The sequence below is a fragment of the Mustela putorius genome, unplaced genomic scaffold (assembly GCF_011764305.1).
Source record: "Mustela putorius furo isolate JIRA1106 unplaced genomic scaffold, ASM1176430v1.1 tig00537248_pilon_pilon_pilon, whole genome shotgun sequence".
NCBI lineage: Eukaryota > Metazoa > Chordata > Mammalia > Carnivora > Mustelidae > Mustela > Mustela putorius.
The window spans coordinates 10,376,530-10,403,950 of NW_025422387.1; the positions used below are offsets into that span (position 1 = coordinate 10,376,530).

The 27,421-nt window shown below is 36.8% G+C and overlaps 1 protein-coding gene across 2 annotated transcripts in view; it reads right to left on the minus strand.

The window, feature by feature from the left end:
• Window positions 1-27,421, minus strand: part of MED13L (mediator complex subunit 13L) — a 286,581-nt gene that overhangs the window by 107,188 nt on the left and 151,972 nt on the right. For both annotated transcript variants that reach the window (XM_004753301.2, XM_004753300.2), the window contains exon 4: window positions 23,458-23,541. In XM_004753301.2, coding sequence (XP_004753358.1) covers window positions 23,458-23,541 — 84 coding nt within the window. The remainder of the gene's footprint in view (window positions 1-23,457; window positions 23,542-27,421) is intronic.

The following is a 27,421-nucleotide window of genomic DNA, read 5'->3' on the forward strand; positions in this document are numbered from 1 at the left end:
TAGTCCGTACTCTAGAGGTCCAAAGATGGCTGGGGGACACAATGTTAATTAAGATGACATACAAAACACTTACGTATTTCTAGGTAAAACTTATTACAGTGCAGAAATCTCTAAAGATACAAATTAATACTACTGCTTTATGAGTTGAAAAAGAAATCACTAATGAACTATTTTAAATCACTCTCCCAGAACTGAGAGCCTGGATTTTCTCTTAATATTGTTAAATGAATTTTACAAATAAGTAGCAGTTAGTATTTTCATCTTATCAACATTTAGCACCCAAATTCAATTACAAAACAGAGGTTCTAATTTTTTTTAAAATTTTTTTTTTAAAGATTCTTATTTATTTATTTGACAGAGAGAGATCACAGGAGACAGAGAGGCCGGCAGAGAGAGAGAGAGGGAAGCAGGCTCCCTGCCGAGCAGAGAGCCCAATGCAGGACTCGATCCCAGGACCCTGAGATAATGACCTGAGCCGAAGGCAGCGGCTTAACCCACTGAGCCACCCAGGCGCCCGAGGTTCTAATTTTTAAGACAAAGTACTGAAGTGTATTACATCAATAGCCAAGCTTTTTAAAAGTTTGCTTATTTAAGCAATCTCTACACCCAACATGGGACTTGAACTCAGAACCCTGAGATGAAAGAGTGGCATGTTCTACGAACTGAGCCAGTGAGGCATCCCTCAAGTTTACTTTAATATAAAGATTCAGGAGAAAATTAAGTATTATTTTACATTTACTTGTTACTTTTTTCTGATTAACAACGTAATACTTGTTCATTGTAGTAAAATTGAAAAACACAGGAGCATAGAGAGAAGAACACAAGTTATCACCAGCCATTCAGTATCATCTTTATTTTTCAATAGAGTTTGAGGCATTTAATTTTGAGATGGGGATAGCTTCTTTCCTGCAATGCTGAAAACATAAAATTTCATGAACCAAAGTAATTAATGCCAAGCTACTTCAAAAAAGAAATGTCCTTTAAACACTTGAGCAATATTAACTCCACTTAGAATTGTTTTAAATAATGAATGCTTTCTCCACTTTCAATGCTTAATGTAAACTAAGTTCAGTCAACAGACATGACAGAATGAATTCAAATAAAATTTGTTTAAAACAATTTAAACAAATTTTAATAAAATTAGAGTCATAAGTTTAAAAACAGATTGCTAATAAATGACAAATGTTGGAACTAAAATTCATTCTCTTCCACAGGAGCACCACACCAAATCACTCAACTGGTAACACTCAAGCATACCATGTTCAGCGTGGTTCCAGATATGCTTACACACTGGAATAAAAATGTAACTCTTGTTCTTCCAAGCACAACTGTTCTCTGAAAATGAACTTTCAGGCAAAAGAAATACTATTCAGATGAATACCATCTAAAAAGGCATTTACACTTTCAGTGTATATATATCAATAGCCAACCTCAAAATTCAAACCCTGTACAGCTGGTAAAAGGCAAGGAAAATAATAATAAAATGTAGTCATATAAAATGCCCTTCTTCCCTACTCCCACTCTCTGACAGTCTTATGGAATCTTTTGGGGTTTTCTACCATAAAACCTAAAGGCTTATTTGATATGATTTTACTTGACTCTAATTCATAGGACAGATATTTTCCACACTTCCAATTTCCTAAACTAGTAACAATTAATATTTAATGTTTAAAATGATCCTTTAAACTATTTTTTGATCATTTTGAATCTGTTAATCTAATCAGTGGGCTCAAATAAATCATATTAGTAAAAGCACTCCGATACTGTGGAAATTCAGTATTCACATCAGTTTTGGAAATGACTCCTTAAAATTTAACTTGCAAAGCTTTTGGCTTCTACACCTTATTTGATTTAATGTTAATTAAGCCAGCACTGGTTTTTATTATACACTCAAATGGGCTTCTAAGCAAGTTGCTGATTTGCTGTTCGAGGAAAAACCAGACTTGTTATTCTGCAGATATTCTTGTTAATAATCCTTTATGCCTGGTTTTTAACCACATTATTTAAACACAGGGAATATTTTCATCATATTTCATGAATAGTGTTGAAACAAAAAAAGAATTCTTCAAGTGACAAACTCAACACCCAAAGAACAAATAATCCAATCAAGAAATGGGCAGAAAATATGAAAAGAGATTTCTACAAAGATGACATCCAAATGGCCAACAGACACATGAAGAAGTCCTCAACATCACTCACTACCAGGGAAATACAAATCAAAACCTCAAAGAGATACATCTCACTCATTAACAAATCAGGAAACAACAGATGTTAGTGAGGCTGTGGACAAAGGGGAACTGCCTACACTGCTGGTAGGAATGCAAACTTATACAGCCACTCTGAAAAACAGTATGGAGTTTCCTCAAAAAGTTGAAAGTAGAGCTACCCTACAATCTAGCAACTGCACTACTGGGTATTTACCCCAAAGATACAAATACAGTGAACTGAAAGGGCACATGCACCCCAATGTTTATAGTAGCAATGTCCACAACAGCCTAACTATGGAAAGAGGCTCGATGGGGTACAATGGAATATTAGGCAGCCATCAAAAATGAAAACTTGTCATTTGCAACGACATGGATAGAACTAGAGGGTATTATGTTTAGTGAAATAAGTCAATCAAATAAAGACAATTTTCATATGATTTCACTGATACGTGGAATCTGAGAAACAAGGCAGAGGATCATAGAGGAAGGGAAGGAAAAATGAAACAAGATGACACCAGAAAGGGAGACAAACCATAAGAGACTCTTAAATCTCAGGAAATAAACTGAGGGTTGCTGGATGGGGAGGGGGACGAGAGGGATGGGGTGGCTGGGTGATGGACAATGGGGAGGCTAAGTGCTATGGTAAGTGCTGTGAATTGTTTAAGACTGATGAATCGCTGACTTGTACCACTAAAACAAATAATACATGTATGTTAGTTAAAAAAAAAAAAAAGAATTCAAATGAATTCTGTAAAATCTTACACTTACCGTAAGTTTCACAAATGCCTATGTACTCACAATTAATTAGCACACTACCTCATATTGTATATCAAGGTGCCGAGAAGATAGATTCCTGCCAGTCTTGGCTAGTAAACATTAGTTTACATGAACCATGCTCTATCCCCCTCAAAGCACAGCAGCACCACCACTTAAAATTTCAGCCAGCTTTCCATCCCAAACTTCATACTCCCATTTTCAACTAGACCCTGCCCTGATATGAGAGGCACTGGCTTATATATTAGCTCACTGAAGTATGTAGAACACAGTTATGATCTGTTCTGAAATTATACGATTAGATTTTTATTCACACTGGCTACTGTCTAACCAATCCTGGTTCCATTTTGGAACTTTCCACATTTGTAAAATTTTCCTTCCATTGTAACAAGCAACAGGAGGAACGGGATTAGTAAAAATAAACATGGCAGTAGAACATGCCAAACACCACGGGACACCAACCAGCCCAGGGCCTTCTGGGAAAATGTAGTCCGGACCAGCCACTGAATAAAATTTCTGGAGTCTAAAGGAAAAACAGCTAGAATCTCTGAGGACAGAATGAAATTACAATCATAGACATTTACTGTGGAAAGGTTCGTAAAAACGGTCTAGTCCCAGCCCTTCATTTTCTTTACAAACTATGGTAAAGAATTAGTTTAAATTATTTCAATCCAGATATTTAAATATCTGCTATGGGTTTGCTGGGTATTAGTTCATTTTGTTAGATTAGATTTTGTTAAGAGGCTCCTTTAGCACACACATGAAAAATGCCTGTTTATGATATATCACTCACTTTTAAGTCTATAACATGAACTGAAAAGACAGTAAATTAGTGGGAAGAAAAGAAACCTAAACCCTGAAAGCACTTTGTGGAATTAGATGCTGTGGAGCTTTATGCAAATCACTTAACCTCTCACTTAAAAAGCTAGGTAAGGGCCTAGGTAAGGAAGGCCCTCAGAGGGCCTTCCAACTCCAGTAACATAACCAGCCAGATTCCTTTGTTAAAAAGTAGCATTCAGGGCGCCTGGGTGGCTCAGTGGGTTAAGCCGCTGCCTTCGGCTCAGGTCATGATCTCAGGGTCCTGGGGTCGAGCCCCGAATCGGGCTCTCTGCTCAGCAGGGAGCCTGCTTCCTCCCTCTCTCTCTGACTGCCTCTCTGCCTACTTGTGATCTCTCTCTGTCAAATAAATAAATAAAATCTTAAAAAAAAAAAAAAAGTAGCATTCAGTAGTTAGAATGTTCTTACTTGGAAATTAAGAAACTGGATTAAAATGGAAAGTATTTAATTTTATTTAATTTTATGGCAGATTAAAGAAAAATTATTAACGCACAGATATTAGAATCTCCTGAATAGAATTTCTGAAAGAATACATAAGAAACCATTCATGGTGAATACCTCTTGTGAGTGGAACAAGGGAGAACGAAAGAAGTGAAGAGGGGATTTTTGCTGCCTTTGAAACTACTCAATTTTTTTCATGGGCATGCTTTTGTAATTTTTTTTTAAATGCCCATTTTTAAAAAGCTTAAAAGCACTTAAAACACGGAAGACAATGTAAATAGCAGAAAGTATAATGAACCAGAAAAGGGATGAAAGATTTCTAGTCTGGCTTGGTGTAGCCCTATGACCTTTAAGTTCCAACACTAGAGCTTTCTTATGAAAACAAGAATGAGATGACTCACTGTGCCATCACCCTGATGGGACTCAATTTTATATTATCTGTTCTTAGGTTACTCTTCTCTCATTCAGCCACTCAGTGCATCCATCAAACAATGAATGAACAGCAGGGACAGAACAAAAGTAAAGATAGTGCAAATTAATTTCCCTATAATGAAAATAATTAACAGCCCAAAAAATCTGCCAGAGTTCTAGAAATGTCTGACTTGCTGAAGAGAAAAGAACACGTAAAAGATAAAGATGAAAACCCAAAATCAATTACTAAGAAAGGTAAATATATCTATTCAGACCTTGACCTCTTTTATTAGAATGCTTTCAAATATATGTCATTAATTAAACAAAAAAAATCTATCCTCAATCCCATAAATTAGAACTTTGCTGGGGTCAGGATACTGTCTTCTGTTTCTTAATTGATTGATGGGTCATATTTTCCGTCTCTAAATACTAATTCAATTACTGATCTCCCTAATGATGGATCTGAATGCGTGAAAGTATTCTTTGTAGCCTAACAGTCATCGTGTATCAGAGAAAAATAAAGTTACTGTATTTTTCATCCCAGCTTTATGTGCCCAATAACAAGTTCATGTGGCTATCAAAGCAGCTTTCTCATAATTTATTATTAAAATATATCCCTCTGTTGTAGTTTTTCCCTACTTCACAACCTTTGAATAAAATATATTGTTAAATATTAAAACTTGCAGTCTTCCTAAGCATTTTAAGATATGCCCACTTTTTGAGCTTTAAAAGAATGCTTTTTCTTATACCTTACCCTAATGAATAAAATGAATAAAAGAGGGGAAAGTAACATTTTTTTCTTCCATAATTCTAAGTTTTGCTAAATGCCACAAATAAATTGTGGCTTTTGACTTAGTATTAAGCACCCAATAGTCCCTGAATATTCAGGCAAACCTTCAAGAGGCAGACAGAAAACCCACACCACTTTGTACCTTTGGTCTCTAACCCTCCAACCCAGATTCAAGCTGACTTGAGATATCTGACTACACTGAAGACTGCCAGTCTGACAACTCTAGAAGAAGATGCAGACCATGTCACTAGCACAGGGGAGCCCTTGACAGAGCAGCATCCAGCTCAGCCCCTCAAGGCAAGTGCCTGACCACTGCCTACTAATTGAGAAAATGTGCAAGGGTGGAAATCTCTTTCTTCCTTCTAACTATGCATTTAAATACCCTACTGGGGGCTTTATTGTGCAAGCAAGTTTCATAAAAGAAAAGCATAATTAGGAGTTTCCTCTTTGTGTCTAGCCTCCACAAAATTTCCCATTGCTGTAGTTAGACTTTCTAGCCCAGGAACTAAAGTGAATCATCCCTTTTAAAATAATAATAATAATAATTAACATCCTCAAGCCTCTACATTTTATCTTTCTCTAACCTTTTTGTTTTGGGGAAGAAGACAAAGACCTATTATTTGTTTGCTAATATTAAGGGTAAGAGACTTGGAAGAAATTTTGTCTAGTTCTGCACCTGGTGGCAGCGTGACCTTGGGCAAGTTACTTACCCCTCTCTATCTCAATTTCTTTCACTAAAATTAGGACTATCTATGATCCTACCTCTAATTTTCAGGGCTTCTGTGAGGAGTAAGACACAAAGTACCCAAGAAGCAGTATGTGTAAAGGTCCTGCCCTGCTACTGGAAGACATGCTCTTAGTTCTAGCACTTTCTCACTCTCTTACCAAGATTCTCCAGGTCCCCATTTTTTTCATCTGTAAAACCAAAGAAAATAACACAAAACTCCAGGTATGTAGAGAAGACTGGAAGTAATTTATATAAAACATTTGGCACAGTATCTCAACAAACATTAGTCCTAACTTACATGTCTAAGTTCCCTTTCCTTCCAGCTTGAAGTTGTGTTACTGAGTATCTCTAATGTGGTTGCTTTTTATTCTATCATTTCAATTTGACTTTCAGAACAGATCCAAACCTGTTCCAAAGGCTTGGCCCTCTCCCCTTCAAGTCTGAAAAAGATGCCAACTGATTAAACCCATAAAGAAAGGTTATAGTGACAACAGTGAGCACAACAAAGATTTTCAGGTTAATGTTATAATAGGGTTTAGGTGCGTATCAATTGCAATAATGTGATATATACCCTAGTTTCAAAAAAACTGACATGAGATATAGGAAGCTGCAGACTGCAAATGCTAAAATCCTTGGCAGGAGACAAAATAAGAAAATACAGAAGGCACTAACCAAAAACAGTCCTAGGCTATGTTAATAAAAATCTGCAGAAGTGAGGAATCAAGAGCAATAGGGGGCAAAGTTATAGATGAACCCCCATAATTTAGTGGTGATTTTAAACTGGGCTCTCAATTTTCTTTTTTTGTTTTGTTTTGTTTTTAAATTCTAGTTAGTTAACATATAGTGTTAACACTGGGTTCAGGAGTAGATTTAGTGACACAATAGACAGGTTGATTTTCTGAGTTGGTTTTTCTCTTCTTAAGCCTTAAAAAATCTTTAAGTGTCGAGACAATATTTAGATGTGGCTCTGGATTTCTATAATTCGTGACTTCTAAAGGCAACTACTTTAACTTTTCAGTTGTTACAGGAACAATGTTCCATCTCTACCCTCATGAACAGTAACACTTAGTCTAAGTCTCATGGCTTTAGAACCTTACCATAGCTCTGAACTTCCAGTACTGACTCTACATGCTTGGGATTCCTTCACCATTTGTTCAGAACAAAAACCTCAATCTATCACTGTGGCAGAAGGCAAAGGCAGTATAATATCACATTATAGTATCAATGAGCTACCTTTACTCACGGCAGCTCTCCACCCCACGTGAACACCTAGACTGTCTGCAGGTGCACAAACACAGGACATAAGGGCATATACAGATCCTACAAACCAATGCATCATCTCTTATATATCTTGGGGCCACAGCAAAGAGAAGCGGACATAACAGAATGTCAGTGGAACTCTGTAATCACGTCAGGGGTCCTCGTATTAGAAGTTCTCCTTTCCCATCCTCCATCACTGCAAAACACATTGCCCCTCTAGAGCCAGAGAGATCTTATTCCTTGAGACACAACTCTGCTAGGTCTGTCATTGCCTTTTCCTCTCTGGCATTCTACTAAGACATCCCAACTTCAGATCTGTCAAGCCCATCTAGCTTCATGAAGCTTTTCTCTTCCCTTGAACCCACACCAGAACCTCCTAGTTCTGTGTCATGCCTCCTTCACAGTCCAAGACCACAACCACACACAGGGACTCCTCTTTCACTGCCTTAAGGGTTCACATCTCACCTCCCTGATGATACTACGTTCTTTGGCAGGACTTTGTCAAGTTATTTTACTCATGTCCACGAAATGCCAAGGAAAGATTTTTTTTTAACTACTAATAGAAAGCTACTCACAGAGTATAGCTAACAAAGAAAATAAATTCTGAAATTAGTAAATCGGACTGAATACCAGGCAAAAGTATAAAACACGTTTTGCTTTCAGTTAATCGTTCTATATACATATACGTGGGCTGATCAACATATCATTGTGAACTGTTAAATTAATCCAGTTAAATAAAGCAATGCACCAATGAATGGGTAGCGTATGTATACTACCTGACATACTATCTATACAGAAAAAGGAAATATATCCATATGCCCTTGTGTATATCTGCATAAACTAATCTCCAGAAAGATAAAAAGAAACTGCTGATAGGATTTAACAGTGGGGAAAAAAACTGGCTGACTAGGGGATGGTGAGTGGGGAGAGCCTTACTTTGTTACCTACATCTTTTTGTGCTGTTTAAATTTCACATTATATACATGTATTTACCATTCCAAATAATAAGTTAAAATAGAATAAAATAAATCCTTGGGCACACTTCTGCTGAAAACATATTCAGATATGTACACTGAAGTGAATGAACACAAGAATTAAAATGCTCTGCTGCGCATATGATTTATTATACTAAAGACTCATGCTCACCCAAATCATTTCTTGGGTAGCTAGGGAGATCCTAAATGCTAGCTAGCCCCGATACAACTGTGTAGTTAAATGAATTTTTATCCTAAATATTTATTTGAATAAATCATCATTTAGCATTAAATGTGTAACCTTTAACCTTACTATTGAAGACAGAATGAAGAACTCAGAGAAGGAGCTGTTATAAAACTAGAAATGCCTGGATTTGAATCTTCCACTTTTTAGCTGTGTAGCTCTCAACCAATCACTTCACCTATCTGGACAGCAATTTTCCTCTTAAGGGCAGAGTTAGCAATGTTAGGCGGAAAGGCAATTCCATCCTATCACCTATTTTTTGTAAATAAAGTTTTACGGGAACAATCTATGCTCATTTCCTTATATATGCATATGCTGTTTTCACAGCACAATGTCAGAATTGACTAGTTTTGATAGAGACCATACACCCTGCAAAGCTGGAGATACCACCTGGACCTTCGCAAAAAAAAGTTTACCTGCCTTTGCTTAAGAGATTTAAATTATGGACAAACCACAACTACAATGAAGCTCCACTCCAAGAAGACAGGAAGTCAAATCTATTTTCAGAATACAATGAAGACATTATCTTGTTCACTCTAATTTTCTCCAAGTACAATATGGAGTTTTCCAGGGGCTACGTGATGTGTGATGTCACAACAGACGACATGCAGAAGCAGACACAGAACACAACTCTTTCCCCATAAGCCAGACATTAAAAGAGATTGCAAAAACAGTTCCACTCTTCTGACTAAAAGGTTATTTATGCTAAATACAATGAGTTTATTCTTGTTTTTTGAAGTCATGAACATTTTAACTTTTCTTGGTTTTAATTCTTTAGAATAAATATTGGTAAGTATAACCCAGACAAACAAAAGCTCTCGTGGGTGCTCAATGTTTATAGGTGTTTTTAGACCAAAAAGTTCAAGAATATGCTATACTACAGCCCTAGTGAATCATAATGCCATGATTAACTGGCCTACCAGAACAGTCTACACCCTTGACAGGGTTTGGATAAACAAAAAGTAAGAGTCTACCAGGGCCATGATACCACCATTATCCAGCAGGCAGTTTAAGGAGAGAAATTTGATAATTCTAATTAGAAGCTCCCCACGGTATTTGTAAGAATTTTCATTCAAAACCGTGACATAGGGCCAAAGGAAAATAGCTTGTCCTCTCTATGTCATACAAGGGAAATGACCATCCAAGGATTACCTAGTGCTTGGGTGTCCCAACTGGGTACCAAAGCACCCTGGAAACCTGCATCAAATTCACAAGGGTGTGGTGACATATTTTTAAATTGGCAGGGGACAAAGCAACATCTGTCAGAGACTATGCAAACTACTAGCTCAAGGTAGGTAGTGTGCAGGTTCACTATTAGACTATATCGCAGTCCCTACAATAAAGTCAAATCTTAGTGAAACTGGGTTTTCAGTGGTGACTGCAACCTAAAATGCAATGTGTAAAGTCAGTAGCGGTGCTCAATATGATTTCAAGATTTGAAAAGTTATACAGTGCCCAAAAGACACATATATCCTATTAATAAGCAACTGTGATTATTTAAGAATAAATGTATTCTTTCAACTTATGTACATTATTTGGTCAAAAAAGTACTAAGTTGCTGTTACGGAAATACTTACTAATTTTCGATAAAAACCTAATACTTAAATGCTCTCTGAACTGATTTTAACATCTTACCTGTTTCTTCACTAATTAATGCATTGATTAAAATGTCTTGAATTTGCTCATTTTATATTTGAGTTAGAGTCTCAATTTTACTTTTTTGCAAATTTTATTTTGATATGCTGAAGCTGTCCTCCAGTGTCTGTAGAAATAACTCTATTTTTTAAAAAGCTAAAGTTTAAAGATTCACTTAATAATCACCAAGTACTATGGAAGGATATTTGTTTGGAATACATAAAGTACCAAAAAAAGCAAAAAAGCCTCTACATACACTCTCATATTCAAATAAAGGATGTACCTATGTGTTCAAATACAATTAAACTTCCTTAAAATTCTACATGGTTTTCCGTATTTTCCAATTTTTAATAAATATATTCAACACCTTTTGTAATCAGTAAAATACACAACAGGGTTTTTTTTTTTTTTTTTGATGTTTGGCATGATTTATGAACAATTCTTCAAAAAAGCAGTATTAGGAAAGCTTTAAAAAGTGAACGAGTAAAATGGAATTAAATTCCCTCCAAGGAAACATTTTAGTTTTATTCACTAAATAGAGGGCGAAGGACAAAAGAACAAATGGCCACATTTGTATAATTAGTAACTTTTAGTGCCAGACTATGCCAGTAAATTAAAAATACAGAGAACAATTTATTTTACCCTCAACCTCCCACTTCATTGCTTCCTATTATTTTTCCCCCCATGTCAAACCTTCTCATCTAGATCACTGTTTTCAACTCAAGCTACAGAAGTGATAAGTGTCTTTGAGGAGGAAAAAAATAGGAAAAACTCCATCTCCTCTTTTTTTGGAGCCCGTGTGTGGAAAGGTGGAAAAGAAAAGTAAACCTCAAGTTCATATATAGGTTTCTAGATGTGTTAAATGATGCCAAATGAGAAGATCCAAATGAGAAGAAACTTCTGGAAGTCCTGGTGGTTTATAAGGAGCTTCCTTCTTGCCTCATCCATACTCAATGTGACTGCTGGATCCACCTCTGCCTGGGTTGCTCTTCACCTACACTACCTCCTTTTATTCCCCATAGTTACCCCATCTTACTACTCCAGACAGTTGATTTGATACTACATAGAACTCTTTTATATGTAAAATATCAAAAATATACTACCATGTTTGTAATGAACCTTTATAGTCCAAAGGCCTCTTTGTAACTACACATGCACTTGAGATCAAAATCAAAACTATGAAAATGCTGGCATAAAGGGGTGAAATTTTGTGGAAATTTTATCGTCCACCTTTAATGCATATTTTAAAAAATAACTTTAATGTTTATAAACGATATTAAACGATCTGAAAGAGAAAAAATAAAATGATAAACAATACTATTTCTGAATTATGATCACTTGATTTTGAAAAGTAGATCAGTTTCATTTATAATATAATAGCATATAAAGTGCCATGAGAAACTAGGATGAAATTTACAGAACAGGCCTTAAACGACTGATTTGTGTAGTCATTCATTCCACTGTTTGTTATCTCATTTAATCCTCAAAATGACCTGTATAAAGAAGATGTCACTACTATTACCTTCTTTATTATTCCTACTCAGAGGTTAGAAAGCAAAACACAGAATATAATACATGGACCATTCTGACTATGTACACTTAAGACCATAATTAGAGAGGGGTAATAATAAAGCCCTAGATTTCTGTCATCTATTTCCAAAGGAGCAGTCTACTGGCTGGTAGATTCAGCCCCATTAGTATATATTTGTAATAATGTATATGTGTCTTTCTTTCTTGAAAAAGTCACACATACAAAGAGTTCTAATTCCTGAAGTCACGTGTTACAATTCTTAATGCTTATATTGTGGGTCAGAATAAGTGACTCCTGCTCATCCACCTCAGTCTATCTGACGTCACCCCAGCCTTAGCTCCAACGTGACACCTCGGTAACTTCGGCTGTTTCTGAAACTATCTGCCTTGTTCAAAGTAATTACTGCATTAGCTCTTAAAGAAATCAGATACACAAGTTACCAGCACCCCAACTGAAGGCCTCCTCATGATGTACTCAGAAGAATTAAAAGAAATCTGGAAATCTGAAAAGCTTCATTTACAGAAAATCAAAGCACAAATACAAAATTCTTTGTTCTACAGCATCTTCAGAACATACCCTGTACTGTACTCCAAAAGTGAAACACATTCTAATGTACCAGTAATAACCTTCAATGGAAGAATCCCCTGGTTTGAAATGTACTTAACAAATATTTTATTGAATTTTCACTAGGTATTTTTAGCACTGTATGTTTCTAAGGGTTAAGGGTAAAGAGAAGACCTTGTCAGTATTGTTAGTAACTTACCTTTTTGAACCCACAACATGCTTAAAATTATTAAGGAATAATGCAAGACAGTTATGTATTTACGTGATTATAATCAATGTTCCAAACCAGCTTATAAGTCCTTAAGAGACTTGTAAACAGAGGGCTGTAGAGCTAAAGTTGAAAAGTAAAAGCACATAGTCCCAGTTTTTCTATTTTCACATAGTGGGGGTTTCAGGGATACCACAATATCTTGCTCTTTCTTTAAGGAACTCTAGTTGAGAGTGACCTTTCTTTTCAATAATGAAACTGAGGCCTAGAAAATATTACTTATTTAAAGACACAACAAATCGTCAGCAAAAGATAGCTGTATTTCAGAGATGTGAACCACACTCTGATACAAAGCTTAAATTCTAGACTTTAAAATTATAATTAAGAAACAAAAGATGGCTTAGGGCGCCTGGGTGGCTCAGTGGGTTAAGCCGCTGCCTTCGGCTCAGGTCATGACCTCAGGGTCCTGGGATCGAGTCCCGCATTGGGCTCTCTGCTCAGCAGGGAGCCTGCTTCCTCCTCTCTCTCTCTCTGCCTGCCTCTCTGTATACTTGTGATCTCTCTGTCAAATAAATAAATAAAATCTTTAAAAAAAAAAAAAGAAAGAAAGAAACAAAAGATGGGAGGTGGCATGCTACAATGAAATTGACATAATACTTTTAAGACCACTGAGATTAAGTTTAAGATTCTCCAGCTAATATTCCAATTTTCTCTTTCAGTGAATCTTACCTTCTACATTATCCTTTGTTGTGTTTAAATCTCAGCTGACAGAACAACTTTAACCAATTGTCTTCAATCATACATACTAACGTATCTCTTTGTTTTCTTACATCCTCAGTACCTGGTAACACTCTGTAAATTACACTGGTCAATTTCAGTAGTACATACTAATACTTCAAATGCTGGCCACCAATGTTCCTTCTAGGCTCTTCTGTGCACAACCAATTTAGAGCGCCTCCCCTCTCCCCACCCTTCTTTCTATGAGCCATGTTAAAATCTCAAAATGTGTTCAGGCTGCTTCTACTAATAAGAGTAGTAATTCACAGAGCGCTAATGGAGGACAACATCCAACAGAGTAATGTAGGCTTTTTACTAGACAACACTTAAACTGAAGTAATTAATAAAGAGCCCAACTGCTCAAACTTGAGACTTGAGGAAACCCCTCAATAACATAATAATACTGAAGAAAAACTCACATAAAGCCAATTATTATAAGAATCAAAGATTTGTAACCAATTTCTAAAATGTAATATTTTAAACAATCAACTTTTTTTTTTTTCTTGAGAGACAGAGAGAGAAAATGAGAACACGTGCGTGTGAGTGGGGATGGGGTGGGGGAAAAGGGAAAAGGAGAAGCAGACTCCTCACTGAGCAGGGAGCCCAACCTTGGGGGCTCAAATCCCAGGATCCCAGGATCATGACCCTGAGCCAAAAGCAGATGCTTAACTGATTGAGCCACACAGGTGTCCCTAAAAAATCATCTCTTAAGCATGGTAAAGGCAATCTTTTTTGTTTTAAATGATCCAACTCAATGCTTTATTAGTTAGAGGTAAAGTTAGAGGACTTTTAAGACATCCTTGGGCAAACTAAATAGATTCACAACAAAAAAGTGTATTTCATTCAGTTCAACAAAACCTTCAATATTCTTTGTACTAGAAATTAATAGATGTAGAGTAGAATAAAAGGGAAAAAAGATGCACACTGGACACCAAAATATGATTCTGTTCTAAAGAGTCAATGATGGAATGATACAGGAATAGCAAAAAAACGAAGGAGACTAAATTCTCATCTTCCTTAGTATAAATTCAAGTGAAGACTAAAAAAGTCTTTTTTTTTTTTTAAATAAATAAATAAATAAGAACAGAAGTGAAAACATACTCTTAATAAATTTAGAGGTAAAATGCCAGGGTAAAAACAGCTAGAAAAGTTGCCTCCATAGCAGCTCAAAGAAGAGAGATCAAAGTCAACTCTATGCCAGGGAAGGCAGAAGGGTTGGGGGAGAAAGATCATGCACAAAGAGAAAAGGAGTTTGGACAATGCTAGGAATTGTGAAAGGCAACTGTGGCTGGACAAAAAGGCTTCTACTGGGGAGCAGGGATGCCAGATAAAGTGCGGGTAACATCTAAAACATAGCTGACACCACATAGCATTCTTATGTGGGAGAGTACCTCACCAAGAGTAGTCTGACAGAAGTCTGTAAAGAAACTAACTGAAATTTAAATAAAAACTTAAAATATGTATTTAAAAGAAAAAAAGAAATGAAACGAAGAGAAGAGAAAAGAAAAGAGAAGGGAAGGAAAGAGAAGGTAAGACAAGTCAGGTCAAGTCTATACAGGGCAGAGTGATTAGAACCAGGAGAAACTTGAAGTCAAAAGATGCAGACAGAGGCGCCTGGGTGGCTCAGTCATTAAGCGTCTGCCTTCGGCTCAGGTCATGATCCCAGGGTCCTCGGATCGAGCCCCACATCGGGCTCTCTGCTCAGCGGGAAGCCTGCTTCTCCCTCTTCCACTCCCCCCAGAGTGTTCCCTCTCTCACCGTGTCTCTCTCTGTCACATAAATAAAATCTTTAAAAAAAAGAGGCAGACAAGCAGAAGACTGTAACAATAGACCCAACATTAGGACAAGGAGGAGGTTCCATAATATATAAGTTAGTATTACATCTTAGCACCCAGAGGTTTCCAAACTCTTCAACCATAAATAGCAAGCTATAATGCTTCAACTTTACCTAACTATTAATAAACCCTAAATGAAGTATATATTATCATGCTCGACTGATAGGTTCTCAGATACACATTTAATACCTTCTATGTATCACACTTAATAAAAGCTTTACTTTTACAATATTCTCCAACACTCCAAATATACCAAAGAGGTAAGCCAGATGACTATAAAATACATTAGTACTCTCCATTTTTTTCCCTTTGATTCCTTTATATAAAAGTTCAGCAACAGAATTAGAATGCAAATAAGTATCATGTTTTGAAACTTACACCAGAATGGAGATGATTTTTATCAGACCTTAAAATATGAAGTAAAAAAAAAAGGCTTTAAAAACAGAGAAACAGCTCATATTAGTATTTTAGGGGTAGAATCAAGATACAATATGCCATTTCTTATATAGCTTGTAGCCATTATATAAATAGGTTTATAGCAGAAATATTTAATTCATTTAATGCAATCACATATAAAAATATTTTAATAGCAATCATCCTCTCACATAGGAACCTACCAGAAACATAAAAAATTGTATTTATCCTTAACTTTTTTTCTAAATAATTACTACCACCCACCTCTTCCACCACTAATGGCAATCAACCACCATTAAAACAATAGCCACAGGGCTCCTGGGTGACTTGGTTGGTTAAGTGACAGACTCGTGATTTCGGCTCAGGTCATGATCTCAAGCCCCCCATCAGGCTTTGCACTCAGTGAGGAAGTCAGCCTGTCCCCTCTCTCTGATCTTTCCCCCACTCATATTCTTTATCTCTCTAATAAATAAAATCTTAAACACACACACACACAAACCCAGCTGCATGCTAGGTTCTAGACACTTTATGCTATCTTACCTAATCTTACTCAATGTTATCTTACTCAGGCCTAAACAATCCTAAAAACAATTTCCATTCTTAAAAAAAAAAGCACAAACCTAGGCTCAGTTGTTTAAAGGAGAGTGAAATTTGCTTATGTAATCTTAACATTTTAAATTATGTTTCAATAAAATGATGGAAGAAAAGATGTGAGGAAGAAAATTACATAAAGTCAACCAAAAGCAACAATTTCAAACAGTATTCTTAACCTTCTTTTAAGAAATGAACATCCTTGCCTGAAGGTGAAAGAGAAATGTCCTGAAATCTAACTCTAATCTGTAATGCTTTCTTTCCCCCTAGTGCCAACATCCTATGCAGATGCCACAGGCCCAACATTTTACTGAGAGCACTCATCTCACCTTTCAAAGAAAGGACCCATTTGGCCCTTTCTTTAGTTTGGTAACCTCCTGAAACTTTCTTTCTCTTACTGTCCTGTCCCATTTCTCATTCTACCTCTTTCCCTAAAGGAAATTAACAAGGACTATTTACGAATATTTCTGTAAAGTTTTAAATGTGACTTGGGACAAGGCTTTATATAAATGTCAACTTAGAAAAGAAATAATAAAAACTTTTCATGCCTTTACATTTTTTTAAAAAAGATTTTATTTATTTGACAGAGAGAAATCACAAGTAGTCGGAGAGGCAGGCAGAGAGAGAGAGAGGGAAGCAGGCTCCCCGCTGAGCAGAGAGCCCGATGCGGTACTCGATCCCAGGACCCTGAGGTCATGACCTGAGCCGAAGGCAGCGGCTTAACCCACTGAGCCACCCAGGCGCCCCTATGCCTTTACATTTTTAAAAAGATGTTTCGTGCTTATGAGTTTGGGGGAAGAGACTATAAACATTAATATTTTTAAAACAGTATATAACACAAAAGCCATTAATTAATAAATTGAGAACAACTGATACCACCCAAATACTGAAATCACCCAGAAAACAGGTGTCATTTGATTAATTAATTAAAATACTAAAATTAAAGTCTCAGGCCCAGATGCTATTTTTAATAGAAAAACAGTGCAAATCTAAGTGAAGCACAGTTAACAGCAGGTTAACAAAATTATAGTGTTTTTCTTTGTCCTAAAATATTCATTAGGTTCCATTTCAGGTAATAATAAAGTAGCTCCTCCCAAACCAACAGCTCTATCCTTGCGAAAAATAATAACCAAACTTGTGAAAAAAATATTAAAATCTGCTAAAAATAAATGTTACTAAATAATAAACTTACTAAACACAGGCAAGAACTTAAAGAGGGGACAAGAGTCTACACATAAAAAGAAGCAACAGCACTGTGTGAGCTTCCCCTTTCTTTAAAGAAAAAGTTTTTAACAAGAGCACAGATTGAGCCACATGCAGAGACTGAAACTAATACAAATTCCAATCTTACTGGCTTTGAAGAACCAGAGGACTGAGTTCAAAGAGACCAAGCAGCTGGGGGCGCCTGGGTGGCTCGGGTCATGAACCTGGAGTCCCAGGATCAAGTCCTGCATCAGGCTCCTTGCTCAGCAGGGAGTCTGCTTCTTCCTCTGACCCTCCCCCCTCATGCTCTCTCTCAAATAAATAAATAAAATCTTTAAAAAGGAAGAGCGAGAGAGAGAGAAAGATCAACCAAGCATCTAGAAAATGAGAAAGGAAAAGCCTGGGAAGAAGACAGTGAAGATAAAATTCTGACCAAATCTCTGGTAGACACCCCTGCAACTAAGACTAAAACAGTGGTTTCTCAAACAGGGGCATTGTGGCCTCCCAAGGGACATCTGGCAATATCTGGAGACATAGTGGATTGTCACTACTGAAGGAGGAAGGCATTACTGGCATTGTGCAGATAGAAGCCAGGGATACTGTTAGGCATCCTATTGTGCATGGGACAGTATCCATAACAAACAATCATCTGGCCCATAATGTCAACAATGCTGAGATTGAGAAACCTTACATTAAGAGAAGTAAAAAGATTTCAACTGCTAACCACCGCAGGTGTGAGACAGGAGGTTGGAGTCTAAGTTCAGATAAAGTTCATTGCTTTAAAACAAATCAAAACAAAAGCCTAAACTAAATCAACATTCTTCAGTGAAATAAAACAGAATCCAGAGTCCTTATATTATTTTCAATGCCCAAAATGTAATTCAAAATTATTCACCAGATGAAGATAAAGCAAAATCTAACCCATAATAAAGACAAAAGATAACCAATGGATATAATCCAGATACTGTATTTAGTAACCAAGATTTTACAGTAATTATTTTAATTATGTTTACAGACGTAAAGGAAAATGTGTTCATAGTGAATTAACAAAATAGGTAATCTCAGCTGATTCTCAGTGGAAGCAAGAGAAAGATACAGTGGAAATTTGCAGAACTGAAAACTACTCTATTGAAAATAAAATATGGTCTTTATTCTTAGTGCTTCTTTCAAAATCTGTCTTGTGCCCATAAGATGATGATTTTCACTAAATCCTGACCATAAGTATATTAAAAACTAAATGGAGGTGAAAAGCATGATATCTAGACAATCTGATATTAGAAAACCCATGGCAGGGGCGCGTGGGTGGCTCAGTGGGTTAAAGCCTCTGCCTTCAGCTCAGGTCATGATCCCAGGGTCCTGGGATCAAGCCCCGCATCGGGCTCTCTGCTTGGCAGGGAGCCTGCTTCCCTTCCTCTCTCTCTGTAGTACATTAAAGAACAAAGTATATATTTTACTGTAAAGTGTTTAAAATCCTTCTTGAAAGTAGGCAATATGTATTGAAACAATTTTAAACTATGAAAATCAATTATTAATGTTGAGGATATAAGTTTTGATTGTAGTCTCCTTTAGAGCACTAACAGAACAAATAAAAAAATTTAAAATGGTGGTAATTCTGTTTTGGTTATTAAGGAAAAAGGAAAGAAAGAAAAACAAAGTAAAAAAGCTCCCTAGGGCACCTAGGTGGCTCAGTGGGTTAGATGTCTGCCTTCCACTCAGGTCCTGGTCCTGAGGTAAAGCCCCACATCAGGCTTCCTGCTGGGCAGAGAGCCTGCTTCTTCCCCACCACCCCTCCAGCCACTGCTTGTGAGCTCACTCTCTATTTCAAATAAATAAATAAAGATCTTTTTGTAAAAAAGAGAGAGAAAAGAAGAGTTACCTGGACAGCATATAGTTAACTACCATCCCCTCTAGCTGAACTGGTCTTTCAGTTAAAATCCTTCTCTGCATAATGTTTGTGAACAAAACAGAGGGTGTACTACATGAAAGACACTTTTTAAAACCACAGATAGTTAACACTGATTTTTAGCACAGGCTCTTTTTTAATGTTTCTCTCCTCCCTCTCCAAATGCAGCAGTTTTTCCCTTTGCATCTAGTTGTAGTCAATATAGCAAGAATCCTATATTCAGTGTCTTCATTTCAACCCGCATTTGTAACTCAAACTACTACAACCTCAAATCCACCACTCCACTGAAACTGCTCAAGGTATAGTCACCCTGACTACATAACTGCCAAAGTTATCCCATCTTTCTACTATGTATTTTACAGAGCCTGTATGGCAGCCACAGTGAATCATGAAACTAAAAATCCGTGGCTTTGGTGACATCAACCCTCCTGGCTCTCACTTGTCACTTACCTTTCATAGTCTCCTTGTGTATTCCTCTTCCTCTACCCACCTGCAAATGCCAACACTCCTCAAGACTCTAACTGCATCTCTCTTCTCACTTTGCACACAATTCTCAAATATATTCAAGTGACAAAATACATAGTATCTTCTGCTATATCTTATCAGCAGATAATTACTGAAAATGATAAGCCAGCAGAAAATGACTATGTTTTATAGATTTTTTTAAAAGGCCGTGAAACTAGGGATGTGTGATTAGATAAGTCCAAATTGTTCCATTAATAATCTTTTATGGATTTCCCATCAGCCAGCCCTCATCACCAGATACATGGCAAAAGGTACCACCTGTAAAAAGTCAATTTATGATAAAAACTGAAAATGATGATCACCAATGACCATATTTTTCTGGACACTAAGAAGAGATTCCCTTTACCTTTCACACTGCAAGCACCTGTTTACATGTCTGCTTATGGTCTGGATGAGGAATTCCTTTCCCTGCCTTTTCATCTGTGCATCTCTAGATGGAAACACAGATAACTGGGGCATCATAAGAAAAGTAAAGGGAAAAGGATGGGAAGATGCCTGAGAAGTCAAAAGGAATGCAGGGAAGGTAGTGGGAAGGAAAGAGAGAGCAGGGAAGCTTTAAAGTGCTCTAAATATTCTCCTACATCAAAGTACTTCATCTTGTTATATCAAATCCTTTTTTTTTCTTTTTTTGCTATTAAAACCAAAAGGTGAGGGCATTTCTTGGATATATAGGTGAGGTATTATGAAAACATAAAAAAGAAATTAATCTGTGGCTCTAAAGTAGAAAAAATACCCAGATGAAACAACACAGAAGTGGTCAAAATTATATACTTTCAAGTATATATGAGCTCCCACACATGCATATTTCCTAGCAGCACATACGAAAGTAATTAGAATATTTAAAACTATATAAGGCTATTTGTAGTATCATCCAAGAGCAGGTAGGTTTGCCCACAAAGAAGAAACAGCTGATCAATTCAGAAAATGCACTAGCAAAGTACGTACTGGCGTTAATTCAATGCCTGATACTAGTGCATCTGATACTAGAAAAAAATCAAAGGTTCGAATGATTACTGGGAGCAATCAATTATTTTACTAAAATTAGCATTCAAAAAATAAAGTGTGTAAACTTCAAGTCTGCAGTAATCAAATACAGGCTGACATGAGACTAAACAGAAGCAATCTCCATGAATAATTTCTAAATTATTTTAAAGGAATGCAGTTTTCACTTTTTTTTTATTTGAGAGATATTCTTATATCTCTCAAAAAAAAATTTATTTTTATTTGAGAAAGAGAGAGCACAAGTCGGGGGGAGAAGGGTCAGAGGGAAAGGGAGAAGCAGACTCCCCACTGAGCAGGGAGCCCAGCTCCCCCAGGAGCCTGATATCAAGACTGAGCCTAAAGCTGATGCTTAACCAACTGAGCCACCTAGGCGCCCCTTCACTGGTTTGTATTTAAGCATATCCTGGAAAGAAAAAAGTTTTTTTCAAGTTCAACATTCTTTAGAAACCCAGAAACTGTGTATGTTTGATGTAAGTTGTCACAACTCTTTAGGAGAAAGCCAAAGTTTTCTTTCCTACCTATTATATTCTTAAGGATATAAGTAACAGGGGCACCTGGGTGGCTCAGTCATTAAGCATCTGCCTCTGGCTCAGATCATGATCTGATCATTAACATTTCTATACTACAAGAAAATGAAGTTCTATGGGCGCCTGGGTGACTCAGTGGGTAAAGCCCCTGCCTTCAGCTCAGGTCATGATCTCAGGGGTCCTGGGATAGAGTCCCACATCCGGCTCTCTGCTCAGCAAGGAGCCTGCTCCCCCACCCCCCAGCCTCTCTGCCTACCTGTGATCGATCAATCTCTCTCTCTCTCTGTCAAATAAATAAATAAATAAAATCTTTTTTTTTTTTAAATGAAGTTCTACCTTCAACCATGAATATAAAATCCAAAAATAATAATTCAATTACATTGCTCAGAAATCAACAGCCTCCCAGTTACAAATTAAATTATCTAAATATACTACACGTATCAGTTACATTTGGTTTGCTAAAGTTAGGAATACTTCTGGGATTTAAATCCCAGTGCAAAGATATATAGATGTTATATAAAATAGATCTGGTAACTACATTTAACTTCAAACATTAGTTTTTACTATTAAAATACTGACTGCTACTCTTTCAGTCCCTTTTTTATTTCCACATTTCCCCATCATCCCCAAATTACTGTGGAATCACCATACAAATGCCTATAGCTATGGTTCAAAAGTTTCGGAACCAGCTCTGTTCGTTCACCAGCTGTAAGAATAACACTGAGCATGAAGAGGTGCACAGCAATGAATGGTAAAGATCATTGTATCAAAGCAACACCGTATAAAAGCAACACCATATATAACCATTCACTTATCAACCTAAAAGCCCAAACCTGAACCACCAGTTCAGCCCACCTGAACCCTAAACGAGTTACAGAAAATCTACATTATCTGTAAATTTGAGGAAACACTAAGATGGAACAAATGCATTAGTTAGACCAAATCAATATAAACAAAAGAAAAAAATTTCTCTCCATCAAAGCATCTGTAAACAAAACCACACTTTTACACACCCATACACATTAGCACTCTTTAACCAAAAGTTTTATTATCCTTTTCAGGCAAACTTTTTTATACATAACACCTACTTCCTATTTAAATACATTTTTGGTGCTACCTGGTGGTTTAGTGGCTAGGATCATAAATACATTTTTGCGGGGGCGCCTGGGCAGCTCAATCAGTTAATGCTAATTAATTAAATCACTGGTAGGAACACGAAAAGTTAAGAAAGTAAAGGTTCCAAAAGAAGCAGGAGCTGTCAGCCAAAATTGTGGCAAACTACCTAAAAGGATCTAACCTTATGGCTACCATGTAAAACTTCAAGAGCTCTTATCTGCAGCCAGAAGCTGGAATCCTTAGCATGGGGAAAGCTCACACACAGTAAAATAGAATTGAGATTGTATGCACTCCTATTCAGAAATGAAATAATCACCCATCAACTTAGGACTCCAATTAAGTCTATGCTGTGTTCAGAGAGGTAAGTGGAGTAAATATGTGGCTTTGAAGGCTCTGGCTTTTGATCCTGGTTTGATTGATCTAAAATTCCATGCATGTTTAGTATAAAGGACTGCCTTTAAAGCCATGCATACAATAAAAAATAGTTGCAAATTTAGGATTGTTTAGAAAAGTAATTTACTGTCCTGGTTGGAGAATTCTCAAAGAAGTATTCACTGACTTTTAAGGGGAATCAATCAATTCTATAAAAACTATCACCATTTGAATTCAGCTGACTATTTTTAAAGTTATGCCATATAACACTATATAACACTTGAAGGAAGGAAGATTTATAAAAAAAAAAAAAAAGGACAATGAAAATAACAAAATAGAATATTTTCATTCCAAATAGTGTCGTAAGAAGGGGCTTACACATAAATTATTGATAATCTTTCTAGTCCAATTTCCAATATTCCACAAAATTTATAGAATATTTAATAAAATGTAATCCAGTAATCTATTTTAATACCTCTAAATTACTAAGGTTATTAGAAAATACATAAGTTGCTTCCCCCACCCACCTCTTCCCAAAACACAGTAGTGGTCAAGCAAAAGGAATGAAAACTAAAAGCATAAGACTCACCTTTTGTTGACTGGTTTTTCATCCTTTTCATAGGGTCGGACAAACCACTTTCCAATCCTAACGAAGTTCTTATCCATTAGGCACCTACAATAATTACACCAAGAATTATATTTATAGTTTCAATAACAAATTAGCGAGTCATTAAATCAAATAATCGCAGATGAAATACGCTATTGAAAATAAAAACATCGCTAAACTGTCAAAATGTTTTATCATTTTAAATTTTTACATTACAAAATGCTAAGAGAACCTTTGACTTTGGGCATATTTTATTATGCGTTATTCTTGCACATGGAAAAAAATATGCACAATTAATTGGTGGATATATTCCTGAAATGTCTTAAAGTTCTGAATCACTTCAAAACCAAACAAACTTTAGCATTATTTCCATTCTTGGGTCATCAAGAATATTGGGGATATGAGTAGCATTCCTTAAGAGTACCTCACAGGTAGTCTTCCTAGTTACTGATGCTCATTTCGCAAGTTATAATGCTGACTTTCTGGCTTGGCATGTGATATGCAATGCTTTCGCACAGACCTCAGAAAGAGAAGCACTGTGGAGCCTCTTCTACTTGGGGTGTTTTCTTTTATAGGCGTGGTGAAGCACATGGCAATGGCTTTGCAGGAAAGAAGGAACTGCAACCATTTCTTTAAAAGCAATTATCAGCTTCCCTTATATCTAAGTTGGGCCTCACTTCTGTTTCCATGCTGTATTATGTACATTGTGTTTCAATGTCACAGGGTAACCTTTCTGATGACACATTAAATGGCAACTCGACTCCACTCATATGATACCAAAAATGCACACAATTCAACAGGAGTGACAACAATATAGGCAGCTATGACCAAGTTCACTTCTGTGCAGGCAGATGACAGCTATATCATAACTGCCATCTGGCCGATTCCGAGATGCCATCATCCGCAAGGGGTATCCTTGATTTTAAAAATATAAAAATGTGGGAGAAAATGTACATTTTGAAATTGATGAAATTCAGCAATCCCTAACATTATTCAATGAAATGACATATACTTTGTAAGAAAACCTGTCAGAAAGTTGGAGTAATTCTTCTAACCACCAGTAAAAGAGCTATATAGCAATTCTTTATTCAATATTCAGGCAATTCTGCACGTGGCTTTTCCCTCTGTAATTTCCATACCATCAAGGAGGATGGAAACAATTCAAGCCTTCACCCAACTCATTACGGGTCAGATGGGTGAGTAAATGGCAATGGTTTCTGCGGCCGCAGTGTTACTCCCTGTGGGCAGAGCCGATGTGGAGCACTGCTGCACCAAAAAATCACTGGCTTCAACTGCTTTTATTTTGAAAATAAATTTCTACAACAATCCTTCTTGCTCACAGTGTAGAAAATCATTTTTAAAGCAACGCAATCTGTTTTCCTAAGATTATAAATTAACTTGCTTTTAGGGTTAAAGACCACGTGACCATTAAAGTTAGAACAGGAGGGTGCCTGGGTGGCTCAGTGGGTTAAGCCACTGCCTTCAGCTCAGGTCATGATCTCAGGGTACTGGGATCAAGCCCCGCATCTGGCTCTCTGCTTGGCGGGGAGCCTGCTTCCTCCTCTCTCTCTCTCTGCCTGCCTCTCTGTCTACTTGCGGTCTCTGTCAAATAAATAAATAAAATCTTAAAAAAAAAAAAAAGAACAGGAAATGTGAATACCCAATAAGGTGGAAGTACTCAAGAAATGAAACTTAAAACAAATCTCCACAGTTTGTACCTTAGCTCTGAGACTTCACTGTATTCATCAGGCAGGCAGTCAGGTAGGATGGATGGATGGAAAGGTATTTCCATTGAAACACTCTAGTGCTGGTGACAGATTCCTTCCTCCAATAATACTACCAATAATTGCCACTAGCATCACTACCACCATCACCACATTTGATGACCAGGTGCAGTATATCATTTAATTATTGTAAAATCTATTATGAGATAGATGTTATATGCCAATTTTTACACTTGGAGAAGCTAAGGCCCAGTGAGAATATCACCTACAGAAGGTCACACAGCTAACTGACAGCAGAGTGGAGAGTAAGCCCAGGTATACAGCTGATCCCAAGACGAGAACATTTAACTATTACCAGATACAGACTCTCATGCTGTCTCATTTCTGAAATTCTTTCCTCATTTTCAAAGTCCAGATTCATCATGTATTTGATGAGCCTATTTAATGTTTCTTTATTCTCTAAGAGCTGTTATTAAGTTGAAGGTGTTCTTAAAAATCGACAATGCTTAGCATGAAAGCAATGGGGCATGTAACAGGTACAAAATCACATCAAACACTAAACACAGTCTTCTACTGCCACACATCCTCACTTAATAAATAACACTTAAGTATTCATACTCTCATATATGTCTTGAAGGTCAGAATTCAAAAGAACCATTTATTCAATAAGAGAAAAAACAACATGAATATATTGTTTAAGTACAGGGGAAAAAAATAACAAGGCTTCAGATAGTGTAACAGAAAAGAAAAACAGATAAAATATCTCTGACTAAAAAAGACAAAGTGTAAATAAAGCTTATTTCAAAATCCTTGCCCTTCTATGAAGTAGAAGTCACAAGTCCTATTTGCTGATTTCATTCCAGTACAAACAAACAAGGGGTTAGAGGTAATGGAGCAGCACATAGCCAAGACCACTCAAGTACAAAGGCAAAAGGCAAAAAGCTCATGAAAATCCTGAGAGTCTGACTCGCTGTGCTGGAGCTCCCACTATAGATCCTACTTCTTTGTCAGGCAATGTCAAAAACGGTTATTATCACTAATACACAAAACAACCATGGAAACTACTGACTCTTGAACCTGAAACAATCTGGTTCCAAATGATAGTCATAAATGACTTAGTGATCTTCAACTGCTAATCAGTTTCTATGTGATCAGTGATTTCCTACACATGAGAAACATGAGAACACAAAATTGCTATGAGTAAAGTGCAGCTGACTCTTCCAACGATCTAAGGTTCGGGGCTCCAACCCCCCGTGCACCTGAAATCCACATGTAACTTTCGATTCACCCAAAACTTAAGTATTCACAGCACACTGCTGACCGAAGCCTTACCAACAGCATAAACAGATGTTAATCTGTTTTATATTTTGTATGTTTTATGTATTATGTACCACAGTCTTACAATAAAACAAGCTAGAGAAATGAAAATATTAAGAAAATCACAAGGAAGAAGAAATATATTTACAGTACTGTACTGAACCCTACCCACCACCACCGCCCCCCCCAAAAAAAAACAGGTGTAGGTGAACCCTATAGAGTTCAAACCATGTTGTTCAAGGGTCAACTGCAGTATTTTTATTCAGTTTTGTAAGTACTGGATTCGCAACTGGTTTATCTTTACATGAGGAAGCAATTTCAAATGTCATGTTCAGCAGTGATATGGCAGAGAGTTAGCAAAGGGTTGGGACAAAATTAATGAAGTTCCTGAGTACTGTGGCCCTGACCCCCAACCTAAGACAGAATTAGTTACTCAGATGTAAAGATGGGTTAAGTATGAGGATGAAGTTTCTTTTCACTCAAGAAACAGGTTTAAAGAACTGAGCAACCATCACTATCAATTTTTACACTCTTCAATCTCCCAAGTTTCAACTATACCTGATGCAAAAAACAAAGTTCACTCAATTTCTCTCTCCCTCTCTCTTTCTCTCTCTCACGCACACACACACAAACAGAGAGACATATGGATACTCCAAAACTAATACAGAAAGAAAGAATTTCCATCTGGTGTTTTGTACTTGGGTCATGGGATGAAATAAGAGAGGAGTGCGTCTTTGCTGAGGAAGACACTTCTACCACCTGATGCCTGGGACTATACAGGTTGGCTCAAGAGCCGACTTATACTGAAAGACTAAGCCCTTGGTTCTCAATCATTTTGTGGTTATGATTTTACAGTATAAGTAACTATAATGAAAGTTACTATAGACTCCTCTCTCTCTCAAATA